This window comes from Pelodiscus sinensis, chromosome 5, assembly GCF_049634645.1.
Source record: "Pelodiscus sinensis isolate JC-2024 chromosome 5, ASM4963464v1, whole genome shotgun sequence".
In the NCBI taxonomy this organism is placed as follows: Eukaryota; Metazoa; Chordata; order Testudines; family Trionychidae; genus Pelodiscus; species Pelodiscus sinensis.
Window position 1 is genome coordinate 104544186 of NC_134715.1, and position 21723 is coordinate 104565908.

At 38.2% G+C, this 21723-nt stretch overlaps 1 protein-coding gene across 4 annotated transcripts in view; it reads right to left on the minus strand.

The window, feature by feature from the left end:
* The window catches only part of SLIT2 (slit guidance ligand 2), a 388563-nt gene that overhangs the window by 59688 nt on the left and 307152 nt on the right, over nt 1-21723 (minus strand). For all 4 annotated transcript variants that reach the window (XM_075930670.1, XM_075930668.1, XM_075930671.1 and 1 more), the window contains exons 17-23: nt 17393-17536; nt 14436-14579; nt 12215-12381; nt 10700-10832; nt 5378-5446; nt 1935-2006; nt 1634-1705 (exon numbers count right to left, since the gene is read on the minus strand). In XM_075930670.1, the coding sequence (XP_075786785.1) occupies nt 1634-1705; nt 1935-2006; nt 5378-5446; nt 10700-10832; nt 12215-12381; nt 14436-14579; nt 17393-17536 (801 nt within the window). The remainder of the gene's footprint in view (nt 1-1633; nt 1706-1934; nt 2007-5377; nt 5447-10699; nt 10833-12214; nt 12382-14435; nt 14580-17392; nt 17537-21723) is intronic.

Here is a 21723-nt window from a genome sequence, read left to right on the forward strand (position 1 = left end):
CCATTATATGTGTCTCCATCCTCACTAGCCCTTGTCATTCACGGTGTGTCTTTTTCAGTTCACACAGGCAAGACAAAACATGTTTAACTTGGCTGAGTGGAGCAATGATGTCCAGGGTTGCTATGAGGATGGGTGTGCAGAGAGATTTTTTTCAGGAGGAAAGTAAGATAGGGACAAGATAGCTAAACTGGGGGAGAGAGAAACACTAGTTTGGGGCATAAACTAGAGAAGAGCGCAAATCTACTAGGAGAAGAGCAGGGACATTTTGCTTAGGGGAGAGAACAGAGTCGGGGATATATTAGCTGAAAGAAAGTAAGGGGAGGGACATGGAGCTGAGGCACAGAGAGTGTAGGGTCAGGATAACTGTAGGGTAATAATGGAAACAGCGCTTAGCAGGCAGTATGAAATTGTCAGGTATGGGGCATCAGCAATTGGGAAGGTGGTCGTAATGGAAGGGGAGGAGAAGGGTCTTGGAAGAAATTCCTAATGAGTAGTAGGAGCATCTAAGAATGAAGTTCTGAGGAGCCCTAGGTGAGGGCAGGAAAAGCAAGGAAAATGAACTTATGGCTTGAAATATTCTCTATCCCAATGCCATTCCCTCAAATCTGATAGAGGCATGCAGCTCCAGAAACTAAGCAGTACCTGGTGACATGCATGGCTGGCAATTAAAGAAGTATACCTCCAAAGGCCCTGATCCAACTATAAATCAGGATGTGGATTGGGTCTGAAATACCTTCAGTGGCTCTGTGCAAGCAGGAAACTCAATGAGGCAAATTGATTAACAGATGGTAAAACTGGATTGTTGGTTGTTCTGCACCACTGGAATGGCTGAAAAGATCAACATCCTAAATCTTGTCAGTTGTACTTTGAGTCAACAAATAGGCTCAGCTTAGCTTGTTCACATGAGGAATGAGCTTGTGCAGGACTCTCTGGCCCACTACATTGGAGCCTATTGATATGGACCCATCCACAAGTTTTGCCACCTTCAGAACCAGCCCTAAAAAACCTAGTTCCTAATTAGATTTATGCTTCCTTCCAGATATCAGGTGACCAATCTTATAGCTCTGATACTGAACAGCAAACACTTGAAGTAGTCTATAGACAGAAGTGGTGCATTGTGCACCAAACACTTAAATAACTTAAAGCAACACACAAATAAAACTAAAATAGAAGTCTGTCTGTTAAAATAAACTGGATTAAAGTATAGAATATTTTGTTCATCAAATTTTGTGTTGGAAAATTACTCAAAATTAAGTGAAAGAAAGTAAGCAATTTATTAAGAGAATACTAAAATGCATTTAAAATCTAATGGCAAAAATAAAATACCTAGACTAGGACATTTTAAGATATACACCAGTGAATCTTTCAAGAAAGAACATGACGTAAGAGAAAAAAGACACAAGAGATAGAACAGAAAATGGTGCAATGAACACTCTTTGTATGCACCTATTTATACTCCCTGATCCACATTTTAATTGAATAATAAAAAGCAGCCAAGTAATATTTTGTGATTCTTTGTAATTTTTTTTTGTTCAAGTACTCATTGGGGGTTGAAGATTTATTAATGACATATGGGTTTCCAAGTTTGTTATTACATAAAATATTTTTCTTTCAACATAAAATAACTACTTACAATAATCTAAGTGACTTCAGCCCATCAAATGTCCGTGCAGGTATACACCTCAGACGGTTGTAGCTAAGAATTCTAAAAGCATATAAAATAAGACAAATAAATAAATAAACAAACAAACAAACACATACATACAATGAAGAGCATATCAAATGTACATTTTTGCTTTCATCACCAGTTCAGAAACAATTATCTTACAGCCTCCAAATCAAGCAAGTTTTAATATTAATGTGTTGCCTTTTCTTTTCAAGACAATAAACATTGTTATGGATTCATACACTCATTGTTATACAGTTAAACTTACAAAGTGAGCAGTTGAGTCATGTTGCTGAAGCTCTGGTTAGAAAGAGTGCTGATTCTGTTGTTACTTAAATCTCTACAAAATACAAATTCAAAAATTCAGTCCCTAAAACGATTGCACAAATTCTGAAACACCTTATTCTAGAACTGAAATAGCATATTATTTTTATTAGTAGAAGTAGTATTGTTATTAACATAATTTTAAATAAAATTTATTGTTACATGCTACATACAAACCAAGCAAGAGTTTACACTGATAAATGAAAATATTCTCATTTCAAAGGATAAAAGGCCAAGCAATTCAATATCTTGCATTCTTATATAATGCCAGTGACTATCATGTTCACTATCAGATGAACCTGGAATAGAGATGTAGGTAGATAATTTTAAGTGGAAATCTTCCTAGCTACCTTCCTAATGAAATATGAATATGTATTACCAGACATCCTTAATCTAGGAGGTCTCAAAGCATAGGTCTAGCTATTTTAAACTAGGTCCTCCTCCCAAACCTTGTACCTCATTTCTAATGCTCCAATAACATGTGAAATCTTGGGTCTGCATGGATGAAAGTTTTGAAGTTCTTGTGGCTGCTCCATATTCTCATGAATAAAATCTTTCCCTTTTATTTAGATTAAGAAGGCTGGTGAAACAAACTTTAAAGAGTACTGTATTTGATGTGGAAAATTTGGAAATAAATCATGATAAGGGAAACTGTAGTTGATTCTACATTTTCATACCGTTGTTCTACCTTCTCTTGGCTTTGCTTCTGTTGATTATTTCATTATTGTTTTTAGAGCATTCCTAAGCAAACAACGACATTAACTCAAATATTGTACTCTTATCAATACTTTAGTTATGATTGTCTATCAGTATTATTGAATAAGTAATGGCAGAAATGGTATGCAACAGGCTTCTTCATCAGCATTTGCCATTAGAAAACCTAAGATGACAAACCTATAATGTACTCATCAACATGTCAGCCACATAAAATAGAGCACAATATACTTGGAACCAGAAAGAGAAAAGAAGTGAAGGAGGATAGATCCATGGGATGGAATATTGGACTGGGGCACAGTAGGGATGTAAGTGACTAGTCAATTATCTGATAAGCAAATACTTATCGGATAGTCAAGTAGCAACCCAACTAGTCATTTCCCACCCTTGTTGCCTCTATCAGAGTGAGGCAGCAAGGGGGAGGGAAGCAGGAGCTGGTTCTGGGGGGAACTGACGGTTCCCCTCAGCACCGTCTCCGCAAGGTGCAGGGGAGGCAGAGGCACAGTGGGAAAATGGTGTGAGAAGGGACTGCTCAGTCCCCAGTTGCGCCGGTTCCAACTGCGGGCACTTCTGCTTTTGAAATGTACAAGGGCTCTTGTACATCTCAAAAGCAGAGTGCTGTGCTCTCTGTGGTGTGCAGCAAGTGGGGGGACAGGAATCAGTCCTGAGGGGAGCCGGCTTAAAAGCCAGTGTCCCTCAGCACTGTCTCCGGGGTGCCTTTTGCCCCTCCCTCCCACTGCCAGAGGCAGTGGGGGGGGGGGGAGGGGGAAGGAGGGGAGATAGGGACACTGCTGAGAAGCATTGCCACCAAGCAATCCCTGTTCGCAATGGCCAGCCCCAGCAGCTCTTATTACATTTAAAAGGCATAGCCGCAGTTTGAGTGGCTCTGGCATTCCTTGTCGACCGATCAGCATCTTGACTCCCGCGCTGTGCCGACGATCAGCTGAGCTGGCACAACGCAGTGGCCATTTTTATTTTAATGAAGCGGGGGATATTTAAATCCCCGCTTCATTGACTATGTCGGGTAGTCTTTGTCGGCAGAGGCATGTTGTCTAGACATACCCTTATTGTTTAATGTTATAGTGGAATTCTAACTCAGGAACCAATGGCAATATACGTTGTAAATCACAATGCTACTGGAATGATGATTGACCTGGGGGTTTTCATGGTAAGTTGACAAAATCATCCATTTCCTGCCACGAAGGTTAAAAATATACATAAAAAAGGTTTATGAAACAAGAATGCCTCAATCACCTGGATCCTTTTTAACGTATACAAGAAAAGATAGGAATTTACAGATAATCTCTCAATATGAACAGTTTGTCCAAAAATGTAATACATGGCTTGTTACTTTTGCAATATTCACCCAGAATTTCAGAATATTAACTTAATAATATACCTTATTGTTGACTGAACAATTTTGCAGTTTGTTTTGCATTTGCACGCTTCCAAAATTATTTATTGAAATGTCAGCCTGACTGAATAATTATACTACAACTGATATTGTAATTTGCATTTGTTTTATGAGCCTTCAACATTAAAATACATGGCAATGCGTTGAGCATCGCTACTCCAAAGAATCCTACCTTCAGACATGCTTCTTGTGGGCCAATATGATGCAGGAGTGTTTATCACTACAGCAAACAGTAACCTACATGCATGCTCTATATAGGTTGACATACTGCAAAGTAGGTCTCCTGCACCTCTTGCAGCACGAATCCACAAACACTCCATGCAGACCTAGACTGTACATATTTGAGAACTGTGCAACTGCTCATACTATTCAGAAATTCTGTAAAAATGAGAGCCATTCTTTACATATAGAAAATAAATGTATCATTTAATCTAGAATAAGGCATCGAAAAGGAGCTGGTGCATTTTTAGAATGTTACACTGATTTGTTGCCTAATTTTTAATTTGTGGCTGCTCCTAATGCCAGTAGGTATTTCAAAACTTTACAGAGTTCAACTCCAGCTGATTCACTGAAGTCACTGAATTTGTGACAATTCAGCTGAAGATCTGCCTACATATCTCACAGAGAAAGCAGTATTATTTCTAGGCCCACCAAAGGTGGTGGTGGAGGAAAGGATCAACTGCCCTGGGGCCCAACAATTCCAAAGGCCCAGGGGGCTGTGAGGGTGCCCCACTCCTTTCAGAAGTACACAGCTACCGCCCCACACACCTGTTTTATAAAGGCATCAACTGAAGCATAAAGAGCTTTGCGATTAGTTCAAAACCACGCAGCAAGTCAGCAGCAGAGCTAGAAATAATAATGAAGTGTCCTGACTTAATTGTGGCAGGCTACTCAATTGTAGAAATGTAGCATTATATTTGTGAAACAAATGACAATTTTTTCTGTAACAAATAATTTCATGCCTTTATTGAAGCTAGAACTGTATGTTTATGTAAAACGCACTGAAGCTATCATATTCTACTGAACATTAGTGAGATGTTGCATTTCTTTGCAGGTTTACTATAATTCTTGCCTATTTACTTTGCAATAAAATGTGTTGTGATCACTGGACTAAAAAGATCCAATTTATAAAATGTGCCTTTGGGCTATATTTGTTAAAAGGTTGGTTACATTTTATGTTTTTCTTGTAACTGTTTCATTAAATGGAAGAGCAGCTTTTTGATCAATCTCACACAAAATGATACTTTAAGGTTACTTACATAAGAGTTAAATGTTTGTAGTTAGAAAGTTCTTTGGGAACAAGGGTAAACTGGTTTCCATCCAAATAACTACAACAGAAAAATAAAATAATGAACTATTATTCACCTAATTAAAAGATCAATACTTCCAGCAAGAAAATAGTTAGTATTAAAGCAATAAATAAGGTTCAGATAGATGCTTTAAAAATACATGCGACTACACAAAGTTTCAGTTTTACTACTGCAACTGGTGACAGTTTTACCTTCTTCAACAGCAGGATGACATGATGGCTAAGGATAGATGGCACAATCAACTTGTATATGCCCAATATGCTCTTAGGAAGTCAAGATTACATTAGGCTTATACAAGCAATTCTAACAGTTTACTGGATGTTATGCTACTGTAAATAGAAACTGAACTTGACAGCTAAAAGCTATATTATTAGTTCAATCTGGTCCTTCATAGTGGGTACAGCTACATTATTATGTTGGACAAAAATGGTGAATGAGTTCTCTCAGATAGCTGCTTTTTGCCCCACCTCTAATAGTAAGCCTATTATGTCATACCTACAATCATAGGAATACCATGACGGACTGGAGTACCAGATTTGATAGATACATAAGCGATGGGACCATTCTAAATGCTCTCAGCAGCAGTGAACACCACGGCTAGTGAAGATGAATCAAATACCACAAGGGGAAAACACTCTCCAAAAAATAAAGAATGGAAATAGAGGAGTGCTTCAAATAGCCTTAGCTGACTTACGTCAGAAGTCAAGAGTGCTGTAGGACATGCACCTGTGACTTGGAGAGTCGCCACATGGGTTGGTTGGTGGCTGGGCCCAGGTTCACATAGCTCTGATGACTGTGGATATACAGGCAGTCCCTGGGTTACGTACAAGATAGGGACTGTAGGTTTGTTCTTAAGTTGAATCTGTATGTAAGTCGGAACTGGCGTCCAGATTCAGCCGCTGCTGAAACTGACCGCCAGTTCTTACTTACATACAGATGCAACTTAAGAACCCCAAGCGTCCCCAAGTCAGCTGCTGCTGAAACTGATCAGCGGCTGATTCCAGGAAGCCCGGGGCAGAGCAAATCTGCCTCGGGCTTCCTGTAGTCAGCGCTGGTCAGTTTCAGCAGTGGCTGACTTGGGGACGCCTGGGGCAGAGCAGCTGGGGTGCTGCTGGGTTGCTCCACTAGTGCCGCTCCTCGCTCCTGGCAAAGCCTCAGAGGCGCGGGACCCTGCCGCGGCTGCGGCTTTGCTCCCGGTGCCCCTGGTCTGCTGGAGACGGTCCCCAGCAGACCAGGGGCACCGGGAACAGCTTTTCTCACCCCGGAGGTCGAGGTGGCGGGACCGCTGCCTGCGCACTCCGGGGCAAGAAAGCCCCGTTCGTAAGTGCGGATCCGACATAAGTCGGATCTGCGTAAGTCGGGGACTGCCTGTAAATGTCCCTGCTGCCTATACTTAAAGGGTCTAAATTGTTCCTTTTGACAGTGACTGTGATTCAGCATCTCATATGTTACACAGACATGAAAATGAATATATGCCCAAATGGATATTTATCCATATTTAGCTAAATAAATTTTGGTTTATTTTTTAAAATTTTAATTTCTTTCAAATAATAATTGAGCAGCTCCTGTATTTTAACTTGTTTAAAATTGAAGGCTATACAATTTAAGTATGTTAAAATGGGTTTAACTAAATAAACATGTAACTATTGAAAATTTCAGCAATTACACATGGAGGTGGCTCCCACCTGCCCCCGCCCCAGGCTGCTGCCTCTGATGCAGATAGAGAGGTAACAGTACAGGGGTGGGAGGCAGGCAACTCCTCGGGGGACAGAGTGCACGGGGAGCTGGTTTTTAAGCTGGCTTCATGTGCATATCAGGAGCTTGTGTGTAACCGTGAAGGTTAACCAATGAGCTCTGCCTCATCGGTTAATCACGTACACCGGTAAACTTTCACATCCCTAATACAGTTACACATTTTTTATTATTTTCCTGAGGATTAGAGATGATAAAATGTTGGAATTTTCATTTTGGGTTGTTTGGGACGGTGGAGAACTTTAAGGAATATGTTAGGTGATGGTAAGTACGAGGAGGTAAGATATGTTGGTGGAAGTGAACTAGCATTTTGAAACTCAGTGTCTCAGAGCTCATTGGGTTGCTGGGAGCCATCCCAGAATATTGGTTTGAATATCAGCAGTGGGAAAGGACCAAGGGAGGAGGGAGAATGGAGACTTTCTAGCTGAAGCTAATTTTGGTTGTGCTGGCTGAAGCTGCTAAGAAAGGTGATTCCAGAGACTAATCCATCAGGGCTGCATAGGTCTGGTCTGCTGGGATATTAAAAAAGTATATTAAAAAAGAGCCAGAAGATTTTCCTTGGCTTCAAAAGAACAATAGGCAGCACTTACAAAGTTCATTCAAAGGTTTTACAGTAAAACTCCGATGGTCCGGCATCTGATGGTCCGGCACCATCAGGAACCCGGAAGTACTCCGGGCAGCCGGACCATTGGAGCTGCTCTGCCCCCAGCTTCCCCGATTCAGCCGCTGCTAAAACTGACCAGTGGCTGAATCGGGGAAGCCGGGGGCAGAACAGCTGGAGTGCCGCCAGGTAGGTCCCGTAGCGCTGCCCCTCGGGGCTGCGGGACCAACCTGGCAGCACCCCAGCTGTCCCCGATTCAGCCGCTGCTGATACTGATCAGCGGCTGACTCCAGGAAGTCCAAGGCAGAGCTGCTCTTCCCCGGGCTTCCTGGAGTCAGCCGCTGGTCAGTTTCAACAGCAGCTGAATCGGAGTTGCCTAGGGCAGAGCCAGACTATCGGAAGGGGGGGCTATGAGGGGTCTGGGGTAGCATCCCCCCCACTCCACCCTAGACAGCTCATAGCCCCCCCCTTCTGATAGTCCAGCATATCAGATAATCTGGCACCCCCTAGGTCCTAAAGGTGCCGGATTATAGGAAGTTTACTGTAATTGTAAATAATAAATTACAAGTTTGTTTATTTAGTCTGGAGTGTAGCTGTGATGAATAGGAGTTTCTGTACTTTTCTCCAAAGAACATCTGCTGTACTTACCAGGAGAATCCTGTTCCCAGTAAGGAGAGCACAAGGAGGGACTGCCCAAAATAAAATTTATCAGAGAGAAGCTTGGTGGTAGCAAGTAACTGATATTGGGCTGGCTTAAAAGCCGGATCTTCATGGGCACTCTCTCCTGTCTCCCTCTCTGCCTGATGCAGAGGCAGCAAGGGAGGGGGAATGTGTGTGGGCTTATTGGGTAATTGTGAACTCAACTACATGTTGATATCCCTAGTCACACTAGATGTTCCTGGAATACTTCTGAAAACAAATCTTATGTACAATTGAATAAGTCATTGTTCCTGATTTTAGGTCAAATGTATGTGTTAGGCAGCAATGGTTTAATTAAGGTACTTAAAAAAATTGATCACAAAGATTATCCTTTTCTTCACTAGCCTGCCAAAAATAATTCTCACTAGCTTGTGTTTGGGAATGACAAATGTAGTTTTTGTGGTATTCTGTTTTTACCATGAAACAAGTGATTGATGTTTTAAAACCTTCTGAATAATTGCAGTTGTAAGACAAGGACGGTATAAAAGTGTTGAAGTGCACACTTAAGCTGCCTTTCAAAGAAAATACTTACATTAATGAATTGTAATATTAAACAGAGTGGATGGACAATACCTCAAAGCCTTCCTGTGTGTTTAATTATTAACTGACACTCTTTGTAATGATAGAAGATGATGAAATATTAAAAGGTATTTATTATTCTTGAATTTTCCAGATGTTTCTTTAATTTTTAAAATATGTAAGATGAAGTTTCAAAGATGTCACAACCCATTTTCTAAACTTGTTTCTGAACTTTTACATTCTTTTTAGTGTAAAATTTGTGTTATCCCAAAATCTTTATAGTGCATATACATAGAGCATTTCAGTAGCTGGCTACATGAAAAAACAATCTGCACTACTAAATTATATCTAGGAATAGAATGACCAGTGCCTTGAGGATCTAAGGGTATGTCTACACTGTCACCCTAGTTCGAACTAGGGTGGCTAATGTAGGCATTCGAAGTTGCAAATGAAGCCCGGGATTTAAATATTTGCATCTTGCCGGGCGCCGCCATTTTTAAATCCCCCTTAGTGCAGACTCCGTGCCCGCAGCTACACGCAGCACAGAGTAGGTAGTTTGAATTAGGCTCTCTACCTACTCCTACTCAATCTTTACAGGTTGACCTGCTCTAGTCTGGCACCCTTGGGACTTGACTGGTGCCAATCCAAAGAATTAGCCGAACCATGGGAGGTCAGTGTTGTCTAGCAGCATTATCAACACTTACACTGCTTACTAGGCACTTAGAAGACATTTAGGGTAAATTAGAGCTAAACAACACAGAATACTGAGAGCCAGGACTTGGTGGCTGTAAACAAACTCTATGGGACTGCAAGAAAACATGGCTACATCCATGATAAATATGGGCAGTGGGTGAAGGCCCAGCTGAGGAAGGCAGCTGAAGCCTCGCCCATTTTACCCAAAGCCACAACACTTTCCCTGAGACCATGCTCCTTCACAACCTTCCCCCCACCTCTAGCCATGCAACACCTAACTCCAGCTGAGGCGGATGGGCAGTGTAGACTGTTTTTGCTTACGTTATCCCCCCTCCATGATGATAAGTGGATATCCAGCTAATTGAAATCACACCAGACCATGGATGTTGCCAGACCAGAGAGTACCAGATTAGAGAGGTTGAATCTGTATTATTTTTTCCAAATTCACAACATTTTTATTAAAATAAACAAACTTCCACTGGAGAACTGAGAGAAAATTTAAACATTACCCTTTTCCTTAAATATGTCACTAAACATTCCCTAGACTATTAAAATTATAATAATTTTAAATAGCTAATTGTCCTGATGCTATTTATGTTATTTACTCTCTGCATTTCTTTTATGTTCGACAATGAAAATTCGATGTGGTATTTTCTCTATAAGCAAGAAAATATATCCTAAATACACATATACAGATATCAAATTATTATATTAAGAAAAAAATTAACTAACCATAGGAATACAAGAATTTCTAGAAATGCTAGAATAATTCTTAATTATATGAACCCTCTTACCATTATAAACAGAATGTTTGATATTAAATTTCTTTGATAAAAATTTCTTGGTTGATTTACAGGTCAGTTTCTAAAAAGTAATAAAGTCTCAAACTACAGCTGATTGGTTAATATCAATTCTTCATTTTGCATACTTACGCTGCCTCATTCTTGAATCAGCCAATATGACTTTGAACTTGGCATTTAAGAAAAGGAAGAACTTGTGCTACTTACAGTTCAGTTACATCTTTTGGGATGCCTTTGGGCAAAACCTTAAGGCCTTTGTTGCTGCAGCGAACGACAGTATCTAGGCAAGTGCATTCTGCAGGACAGCGAGACAATGGGGAGCAACTGTTGTCATCATTTCCTGAGTAGTGAAAGGAAACAGATAAATAAAGCTTTGCTCTGCAGAGAGCATTTATGAACTGGCAGGAACTAAACATATTTAATTTCACTTTACAGACATGAAGGTTCTGTACTGCAGTAGCTCTATGGATGGAAATCATACAGGGTCCGTCTACACAGCCATTATTCCAAAATAACACAATCCATGTCTACACTACAAGGGGTTATTTTGACATAATGTCATAATAATATTGAGATGGAGGACTTCTTACTCTGACTCCTGTAACCCTCATTTTACGAGGAACAAGGGAAGTCGGAGGAAGAGTGCTCTACCTCAGACTTCATGCTGTGTAGACAGCGCCAAAAGCTAAAATAAGCTATTTCGACTTAAGCTATTCAATTGACGTAGCTCAAGTTGTGTAGCTTATTTCGGCTTTATCCCTGCTGTGTAGACGTGCCCTAAGAGATTGCCGTTAAATGATATAATTTGAAATGGAGTTATTAAATACAACGCTGTTTTAATATTCAAGGGTACGTCTAGACTGAGGTGCTATTTCAGAATACCGGAAGTATCCTGAAATAGCAATGCCACATCTTTAAACATGACCACTATTCTGGCATCCCTGTAATCCTCAGTTAAGGGATTTGTCGGAAGAGTGCCTTATTTTGACCTAGACTCGGAATAAGCTACGCAATTTGCAAAGTGCAAATTGCGTAGTTCATTCCGACAGAAGAATGCTGTCTAAATGCACTCTAACAGTCATATTCTTTAGAAAAAGCCTGATGAAAGTAATTCCTGAGCATAGTGTAGTAAAGTAATATATGCAGTGATTTCTAAAAAATACAGTAATTTCAAGTAAATAAAAGCAGCTTATTATTTTTAGGGAAAGTTATACATTTGAGTATCAGCAAACATACCATTAAACTTGGAATTACGAGGACTGGGATGTCAGAGACGAGTATCCAAATATTTGCAGAGAAATATAAAATAAATCAATAATACATTGACTGAGCAAGAATATACTATTTGAATTTTTAGCTTGAAAGAAAGTATTGAATTCAAGTGTCAGTGTTCAAACCATTTTCATTTGTACTGCTGTTGTCAGTTCAATAATCTCCATCTCAAAATTTCTACCTCAAAATACCAATTTGCAGTACTAAACTGTTATTTTCAAAAGGCTTGTTGACAGATGTATATGACCTGTTGCATGCCTTTTAATCATCTACATTTGGGTGCGTTCTACTTCTTGAATAGACATGATTATTCAGGAGTTAAATTGGGATCAAAGTGTATGAAATGATAAAAAAGATGCCTGTAATATGGGCCACTTGATCTATGGCATGTTAAATGTATGAGAGGTGCAGAACTATATTGCTCTGACAGATCCAGAGTGTATTTCTTACCATCATCACAAGTAAAATCTTGAATTGCCACATCTTGGATGGGAATCTCCTTTAGGAAGTAAGGTTTCTGACAGCGAGGGTTTCCAGTTACAATGCGTTTCTTCCTCAGCCAATCTCCCAGCCACGCCAGGTGGCAGTTACAGTTGAAAGGATTGGCCAGGAGGTTTCTGAGAACCATATGCAAATAATACATAATTTAGTTTCAATGATGTAACTTTGTTTTCATTTTAGAAAGTTTAATGTGTATTTCCATAAAGTTAACTCTAAATGAAATTATTCAAACAATTCCATATGCAAACCAAAGTTGAGAGCAGCAATTTAGGATTTGTGCAGTGAATCTTGATATAGCTCATTTAGAAATAATTTAAACCTGTCAAATATCTGACTTGCTGTCAAACTACCCTGCACTGATAAAGCAGTAACTTAATATAGAGATGAAGGCTGATTACTTTATACTATTAAGCTTTAACCTGATAACAGCTATTTCATTAATTTGTCATCTCAAGATTTCCATCTTATATTTGCTCCAGAGAATAAGTTTCTCATCTAAACTGACAGCTAAGTTGATTACATGCCAGTTATAAAAATGAATTTACTTCTACAAGTCTGAGTACTTTTGGCATCTTCTCACTTCACCACAAGCCTATTGACAATTCCATTATTTAGAAACATGCCATCTTTAATATGCACAAATTAGTCACTAGGTGTAAAGTGTCTCATTTTATGTGGAAAGAGGATTAAATACTTTACTGAGTGCTGCTTCCCACAGTAATTACTTCTTTGGTAAACTGACTTTGTTAAACAGGCACTTTTTTTCTTCTCTTTCCCCTTCTTCTTTTCTTCCCGCTACATAAAGAAAAGATGTGAAGGCAGACAACCCTTTCAAATGTATTACTTCTAGCACAGCCGTTTCTTTTTATAGAAAATGGGACTGTGTTTTAGTGCTCCATCATACAGCAAGAGTAAGTTAAGTTTCAAGGTAAGCTTTAGCCTATCTATGAACTTCAGTTTAAAAAAAAAATGGAAACTGTCAGAATGCCAGTGACTACAGGAGACCAGTCACCTTGGGCTTCAACTACTGGAAGCTTCCCTATTTTTGGCAGTCATGGCGAATATTTTCTAAAAACCTAGCATAAATAAAGGAGCACAGACCTGAAAGGGACCTTCTGAGGAAATGAGTATAGTCCCTTGCTATCACAGGAAATCCTGTCATAATCTCATCCAAAAATCTATGAAGCTCAGTCCTAAAACTAATTAGCTTGCCCCCTCTACTTTTAGAAGACTGCTCCAGAACGTCACTCCTCTCATGGTTAAAAACCATCTTATAATCCTCAGTCTCTATTTGCTTATGTCAGTTTATATGCTTTTTCCCCTAGTGTTTACCCCCTCTACCCTCCAAGTATTTACAGCAAGCAATCATATCTTCTCATGTAGGCTTTGTTTTGCCAGCCTAAACACGGCAAATTCTTTTAATCTCTACTCATACAAGAGGTCCTCCATTGCCCTAATCATCCTAATAGCCCTTATCTGCATCTATTCCAGGCTGAATTAATCTTTCTTGAAATATGGATGACCAGAACTGTACCTAGTAGTCAAGGTGAGATCTTACTGTGCCTTGTGCAATGGCATTAATACTTCCCTAACTCTACTTGAAATACATATAAGGATCACATTTGCTGCTACTTATTTTTTAAACAGACACATCACTTTGGCTTATCATCTTCCTGAGCCTGACTAATTCACCTAGAGCTTTCTCTCTCTCACTCTCGTTTCCAACTGATTAACCTACAGTTTATAGCAGAAATTCTTGTTATTAATTTCTCTAGGACATCAAATTCTTTCTTTATGATATTTTGCTCCTCCTTTGTATTGGCAATGCCTCTAAACTTCTGTCACAGGCAAATTTCATTAACACACTTCTACTTTTTGTACCAAGGTCATTCATGAAAAATATTAAATAATGCAGTTCTGAGACATTAAAGATATCAATGTCAATATCAAGGAACACTGTCAGTAAGTGTTAAAATACTTTGCCTGAATTAACATTTGTATGTGAATACAGGCATTGTACTTCAAAATGGCCCAGGACAGAGACTTTCTGATATTCTGTTGCATTTTTCTTTAGTGGAATCTTAACATACAATGCAAGAACAAATACAAATGTTATAAACTAGTGAGTGGCTTCAAGTCCTGGAAAAGCTAAAAATATAACATAACTTACAATGTAGAGAGTGAATGGAGAGTATCAAAGGCACCTGGAGCAACTGTAGTAATTTGGTTATCATATAAGGAGAGCAAACGGACAGAACTCAATCCTGTGAAACTATCATTGCCTATACAGCTTATACGATTGCTCCTTAGCATCCTGAAAAAGAAAGGATTAACGTTTATTACTTTAAAGAAGATCTACCATACACACTCACACTCTCTCTCTATTTTCTGAAATGTTTAACTATATTGAATATCAGCATGGTTAATGTTTAAGAAAACCTTCATACATTAAATGCATTATATGATGAAATTTAGTAAATGGTAAGTAAGCGTAATAAACTGTAGAAAGATGTTTAGATAAAATGGTTATGGTAGACCTATCCCCTTTTTAATGATTCCCAACATTCTATTTGTTTTTTTGACTGCTGCTGCACACAGAGTGGATGTTTTCAGAGACCTATACACAATGACTCCAAGATCTCTCTCTTGAGTAGTTGTAGCTAAATTAGCCCCATCATAATGTACGTATAGTTGGGATTATTTTTTCCAATGTGCTTTACTGTACATTTATTAAGCATTAAATTTCATTTGCTATTTTGTTGCCTAATCACTTAGTTTGGTGAGATCTTTTTGAAGCTATTCACAGTCTGCTTTGGTCTTAACTATCTTGAGCAGTTTGGTATCATCTACAGATTTTGCCATCTCACTGTTTACCCCTTTCTGCATATCATTTATAAATAGACTGAATAAGATTGGTTCCAGTATGGATTCTTGGAGGACTAGTTACTTCTCTCCATTCTGAAAACTGACCATTTATTCCTGCCTTTTGTTTCTTGTCTTTTAATCAATTATCCATCCATGAAAGACCTTCCCTCTAATCCCATGATAACTTACTTTACTGAAGAGCCTTTGGTGAGGGGCCTTTCTGGAAATCTAAGTATGCCATATCTACTGGATCCCCCTTGTCCACATGTTTGTTGACTCCCTCAAATAATTCCTGCAGATTAGTAAAGTATGATTTCTTTTTACAGAAACCATGTTGACTTTCCCACAACAAAAATATGTTCATCTATGCGACAATTTTATTCTTTACTATAGTTTCAACTAATTTGCCTGGTACTGACATTAGACTTATTGGTCTGCAATTGTCAGGATCACCTCTAGAGCACTTTTTAAATATTGGCTATGTTAGCTATCTTCCAGTCATTAGGTACAGAAGGTGATTTAAAGGATAAGTTATAAACCACAGTTAATAGTTCCATAATTTCCCATTTGAGTTCTTTCAGAACTCTTGGGTGAATGCCATGGGTGAATGCCATCTGGTCCCGGTGATTTGTTACTGTTAAATTTATCATTTTGTTCCAAAACCTCCTCTAATGACACCTCAGTTTGGGACAATTCTTCAAATTTGTCACCTAAAAAGAATGACTCAGGTTTGGCAATCTTCCCCAATATCCTCAGGCATAAAGACTTAAGGAAAGAATTCATTCAGCTTCTCTGAAATGACTTTATCATCTTTGAGTGCTCCTTTAGCATCTCAATCGTCCAAAGGCCCTACTGGTTGTTTAGCCCTGCTTCTGATGTCCTTAAAAATATTTTGCTATTACTTTTTGAGTTTATTACAGAACAATAGAAAAACTAAAGCAAGGCATATTTTGAACACTATTTATTGTAATGAAAACTCACTAAAATGTTAGTGTTTTAGCTATGTGAATATTTCAATAATGTTACAGCTCATGTGAAGATACTGGTTAGGAACTGTGATAGCTCTTTTTGCTATAATACAACTACTTTTACAATCTAAATATTGACATGATTATTTGTTACAATTTTTATATATTCTGGTGACATTTCACAGTCCATACTTTTGTTCATTAACATATTGTAAATAGGAATGCTGGAACAATTTATATAGCGGGGGTGTTGAGAGCCACTGAACCAAATTCTAAATCCAGGATATGATGAAACCATTTCAAACCAGAGGCTGCAGTCCCAGCCCAAGCATACACAGTCCCTGCACCTATATTAAAGCACTCTTAACATGCTCAACAAATCTCAACTACAGAAACCAATGTGTTTCTAATATAGTGATCCCAGAACTCTGAGGTGCAGATAGACACAATTTATTACTGGTGAAGAGGGGGTACAAGCAGAAAAGTCTGGGCACTTCTGTCTAAAAATTAGTAGAAAGTTTAGAATATTAAAAAGAAAAATAACCTTGGGAAAGAAATATTTCTCTCAAAAATATTATAGGATCAATGCAGTTTCAGGCATTGCTGGTTTTGTGCTTGTTTGTCAATAAACCCTAGAATTATTTTCCTACTTAGATTCACAATAACAGCAAGTCACAATATCAAAAGTTTGAAATAAAAATAAACCTAAAATTAAATAAAGCTTAAAATATTAGGTGCGATATAATAAAAAAATATCTGCATCTTTCTCTGCTACAGAGCCCAGACCACTAAAGGTGGATCTGTTGATTAGAAAGTTTAGTGTGCAAGAGAAGCCCCAAAGAGAGTTGAGGAGTAATCCAGAATGTAGAGAGATTGAGGTAAGGGCATAATAATGAATCTTTCCCCTTCCTTTGGTGTAATTCCCAACAACAATTAACCTGGACAAAATCAAACTTCTATACTAAAGATGTGGCAGTGCAGAATGCACAATTCCATGGCTATAAGGGATATATTTTCATCCACTCACAGAATCAGGAGCAGCCTCAGCAGCTGCATATACAGTTTCTGTGAACAAGAAGCCACACAAATGAATTTCAACTAGGCCAGGCCCAAAGTCAATGAATTCACACTATGAATGGAAATGCTTGGTGTAAAATGAAAATAAGAGCTAGGACATGCTTCTGTGTGCCATAGTTTTTTCTTCAAAATGAAGGTTACAAAAAAAGTAGGAATTTATGTTGAGTAGAGATCTGGCACACAAGGGGAAGAAAAACACCCACTTGGGTAGACTTACAAAGTTTTGAGACTTTCTAATCCTTTAAACATCTTGTGTCGAATAGCCTCCAAACGGTTACTGGTGAGCAACAGTTCATTCACACCAGATGCTCCTTCGAATGCTCCTTCTTCAATATCTGTGATCTTGTTATTGCTCAGATTTCTATTTTACATTCCCCAAAAAAAGAATTAGAGAAAAAATATTTTTAATATTGTAGGCTAATTAACAGTTGAAGAAACAGCAGGCTATAACAGAAAGCTTTAAATAACTATAAGATGTTACTATGCAAGACTAGAAAATAAATCAAAGAGTAAAAATAACCATATAACCATATTTTAGTACTGCAAAGCAAATTTCAATAGAATCATAACAATACTGATTGGGATTTTCAAAGGAAGTTTGGTACATAATGCCCATTGAAAGAATATCAGATTTTCTATCAGTGCCTACACAATATAAGAAAATGTTTTCATAAAAATTTCAAAAGATACTAATACAGTATTTTAAAGCGTTCATTGATTGCGGTGTTTTGAATCCAATCAACAGTGTAATGCTAGTGCCTGAAAAACATAACTTAAATTAACTAATTTAGTTTCAGTTTCTAAGATGAGAGAGATACAAAAATTAATTAAGTAGCATAAATGATGACAAGTAAATGAAATATTAATGATTTATACTGCCACTAAAAAGGGTGATGAATTTTTAAACCAACAAGAGGTATGCTTTTGGCTCTACCTCTTGTGCAGAACATTTCTAAAATATGGGAAGAAAATCTGAAAAAATTTTTGCATCATTGTTTGCAATAGTGTTGAAACTGGACTTAAAATGAGTAGCAGTGACTTTTAAAGTCTCAGAGGGGTAGCTCTGTTAGTCTGTAACTTAAAAAAAAAACTTAAAAAACAATGAGTGGTCCTGTAGTACCTAAGGGTATGTCTACACTATGGGACAAAGTCAAACTAAGATGCTCAACTTTGCTACATTAATTGCATAGCTGAAGTCAAAGTAGCTTAATTCAGCTTTTGGCAGTGTCTACACTGCAGGAAACTGAAGGGAAAATACTCTCCCTTTGACTTCCCTTACTCTTCATGAAATCAGGACTGCCAGCACCGACTGGAACACCCCACTCAGTTTGAATTAGGTGTTTTAACTAGACCCGCTAATTCAAACCCTAGAAGACTGATAGGCTGTGTCTAGACTGGCAAGCTTTTGCACAAAAGCAGCTTCTTTTGCGCAAAATCTTGCCACCTGTCTACACTGGCTGCGAGTATTTGCACTAGAACACTGACTTTGTACCGTACAAAAATCAGTGGTTCTTGTGCAAATACTCCGACGTTCCCGCTCAGGGATAAGCCCTCTTGCGCAAGTATTCTTTTTAAGTTACTCTTTTTAATTACTTTCACTTTCGAAAGCAGAGCTTTCAAAAGTGCGATCTGAAGAAGATACGCAAATTCCCGTGGACTATGCATATCTTCTTTCGACCGTTCCCTGTAGTCTAGATGAGCCCTAAGGATATATCTACACTACAGGGTATGTCTACACTACAGAGAAGCTGCTGCTGTTGATCTTCCAGGGTTTGAATTAGCAGATCTACTTAAAACATGCTAATTTGAACTGAGAGAGACACTTTGGTCCTTGCCAGTAGTCTTGCTTTGGGTAGTGTGGACAATGCGAAAAGTCAAGTTAAGCTACTTTGACTTGAGCCACAAAATTAACGTAGCTGAAGTTGCGTATCTTAATTCGACCTTGTTCCATAGTGCAAATGTACCCTCAGGTGCTACAGGACCACTTGTTTCTTAAATTTTTTTAGCAGTGACTTTGTATCTGCTACAAAGTATCTGATTTCAATATTTACATATAGCTTTAAAGATTTTAGTGATACTTATGTAATATTTTATTTTGCTCTCTTCAAGTAACAATATTTATACTTAACTTAAATTTTAGTTAAACATCAAATATGTATTAATATGCAGTGTGATGTTATAAGTAATGTTTTTATAAAGCAACTATATAATCAAAACAACATATTAAATTATTCTAAAGTCTTATTTCTTTTTTTTGCTATTTGATATTTGGAAGAAAAAAGATAATTTGATGGTTTTTTTGAAACATCGGTCTATTTATTCAGTTTAAGAGAAAATATATTATTCATTATAGCTAAAATCTGTAGCAGTATCTGACAAAGGTAAAACCTAAATTGTTGCTTTCAGTTGAATTTTGTCAAGTCAATTCTTGCATAATATTAGTTTAAATATACTTTGCCCTTGATGAAGAATATGATTTGGTCCATGTGATTAAAGCTCATGTCTGGAAACCTAAAACTATTTTTCCATAATCCATGATTCTCCGCAGATTTGATGTATGGCCCATAATCTCCTTAGTTTCATCTGACTTTCTTCATATGGAAAGTGGAAATATTACTGTAATATGTATATATCATGCAAGGAATATTTAACATTTGCACAGTTCATCAGTGAGTCAAAGTGCTATCTCATATATACAGTTACTAATATTGACAGAGCATCAACTTGATTAAATACTTAGACCCTAGTCCTCCAATGTGCTAATCTATGACCTTTCCCCTGCTTCTCCTGATCCACTGTTTGAAATAATAATGATATTATCAGGTATATGGCTGATCTTGATATGTTACTCATTAGTTTAAAACAGGCAAGGGGACAAGTAGGTGAAAATACATAATTGGGTTGTCAGGCTTACTATAGTTATTGTTAGGAAATAATTGAGAATGGATTGACTTGACCGATTAGTATTAATTATTAAGCTTAATTATGGAAATCCAGAATTCCAGATGGAATAGACACAAGCATTGATCTTTTATAACTGGGGTATCATAACAAACAAGTATACATCCATGATATCTACATAATGGGGGTAGATGGCATCATGTTTTATTTCCATGGGTTCTCTCATACTCTGAACTAGTATCAACTTGAACTGTGGCCTTCTGATGTTAAGGTGCTAATTTTCATCTATTTTTCTTCTTCATACTCTTTTATAACGTGAATATAAAAAGTGCTTATTACATGGACACTAATGGATAAACAAACAGGCTCTTTGGTTTGATAAGTTTATGCCGTATGGCTGTGATGGGTGTACCAGGCCCTCTGAGACCACCTTCTGGAGGCGTCATGGTCCTACTACCCTCCCCTCCCCCAGAAAGGAGTGGTGAATGAGGATCATTCTAGGCCTGACTAGAGAGAGTGCATAGAAGCAGACAATCAAAGAAACAGCTGCAGGGGCTGAGCACATCTGTTCCTGGCTAGGACCTGAGTGGCAAAGAAAGGTGCTATGCTCTGGCCCCAGAAGCCTGAGAGATGAGCAGAAGTTGAGTTCTGGCTGCATTTTACTTTCTGCAAAGGAAGAGGACTGAAAACTATATCCATAAGGTAATGGATATAGTAAAGAAAGATATATAGTGGAAAGATGCTCAGAGAAAACACTAGCAACTAACAGAGGTAAAGGGAGCATTCCATGACTGATGTTCACAGAGTGTCTGTATTAGAAACTTATGGAGCAGTGTTAATAGCAATGCTGATTTTATACTGAATTTTTCTCTTTACTCTTGCTTCTTCTTTATGATCCTAAACAAAGCTACTCTGCTTTAAATTAGATAGCCAACCTAAGCTAAGTTTCAGGGGGTTGCCTTGTCAGTCTGTTTCAAAGCAACAGCAACGAAGAGCCCTGTGGCACCTTAAAGACTAATAAATGTATTTGGACATAAACTTTCGTGTGCTGGGACAAACTTCGTCAGATGCAAGTGGGTTCCACTCTACAGCTACGTCTAGACTACAAGCCTCTTTCGAAAAAGAGCATCTAGACTACAAGCAGATTTTTTGAAAAAGTGAGCCACCTTTTCGAAAGCGAGTCTAGACACTCTCTTTTGAAAAGGCACAGTTTGCATTCAATAGCGCCTTTTTTCAACAGAGTACTTTCAAAAAAAGACATTATTCCTCGTAAAATGAGGTTTACCACGATCGAAAAAACTGCCGCGTTCTTTCGATTTACTTTCTTACTTTTCTTAAAAAGGCTACTTTTTTTTAAAAAAAACCCTGTAGTCTAGACACAGCCTAGGGTTGGATAGGACCTTAGTAGGTCATCTAATCCAACTCCCTTCTCAAAGCCAATAGCATGAAGCCACAACAGCACTGACTTCAACAGGGCTGTACAAGTCCACTCAGCAGACTGAATACAAAGTCCATGTTCTTGCAGCTTTGCTGATATTGGGACTCAAGCTTGCTGGATTAAAGCTGCAATTACATCTTCAACTGCAATGTAAACATGACTCAACTGTGACGCTGAGTGACAAAGTAGATGTGAGCGAGTAGTTAGAC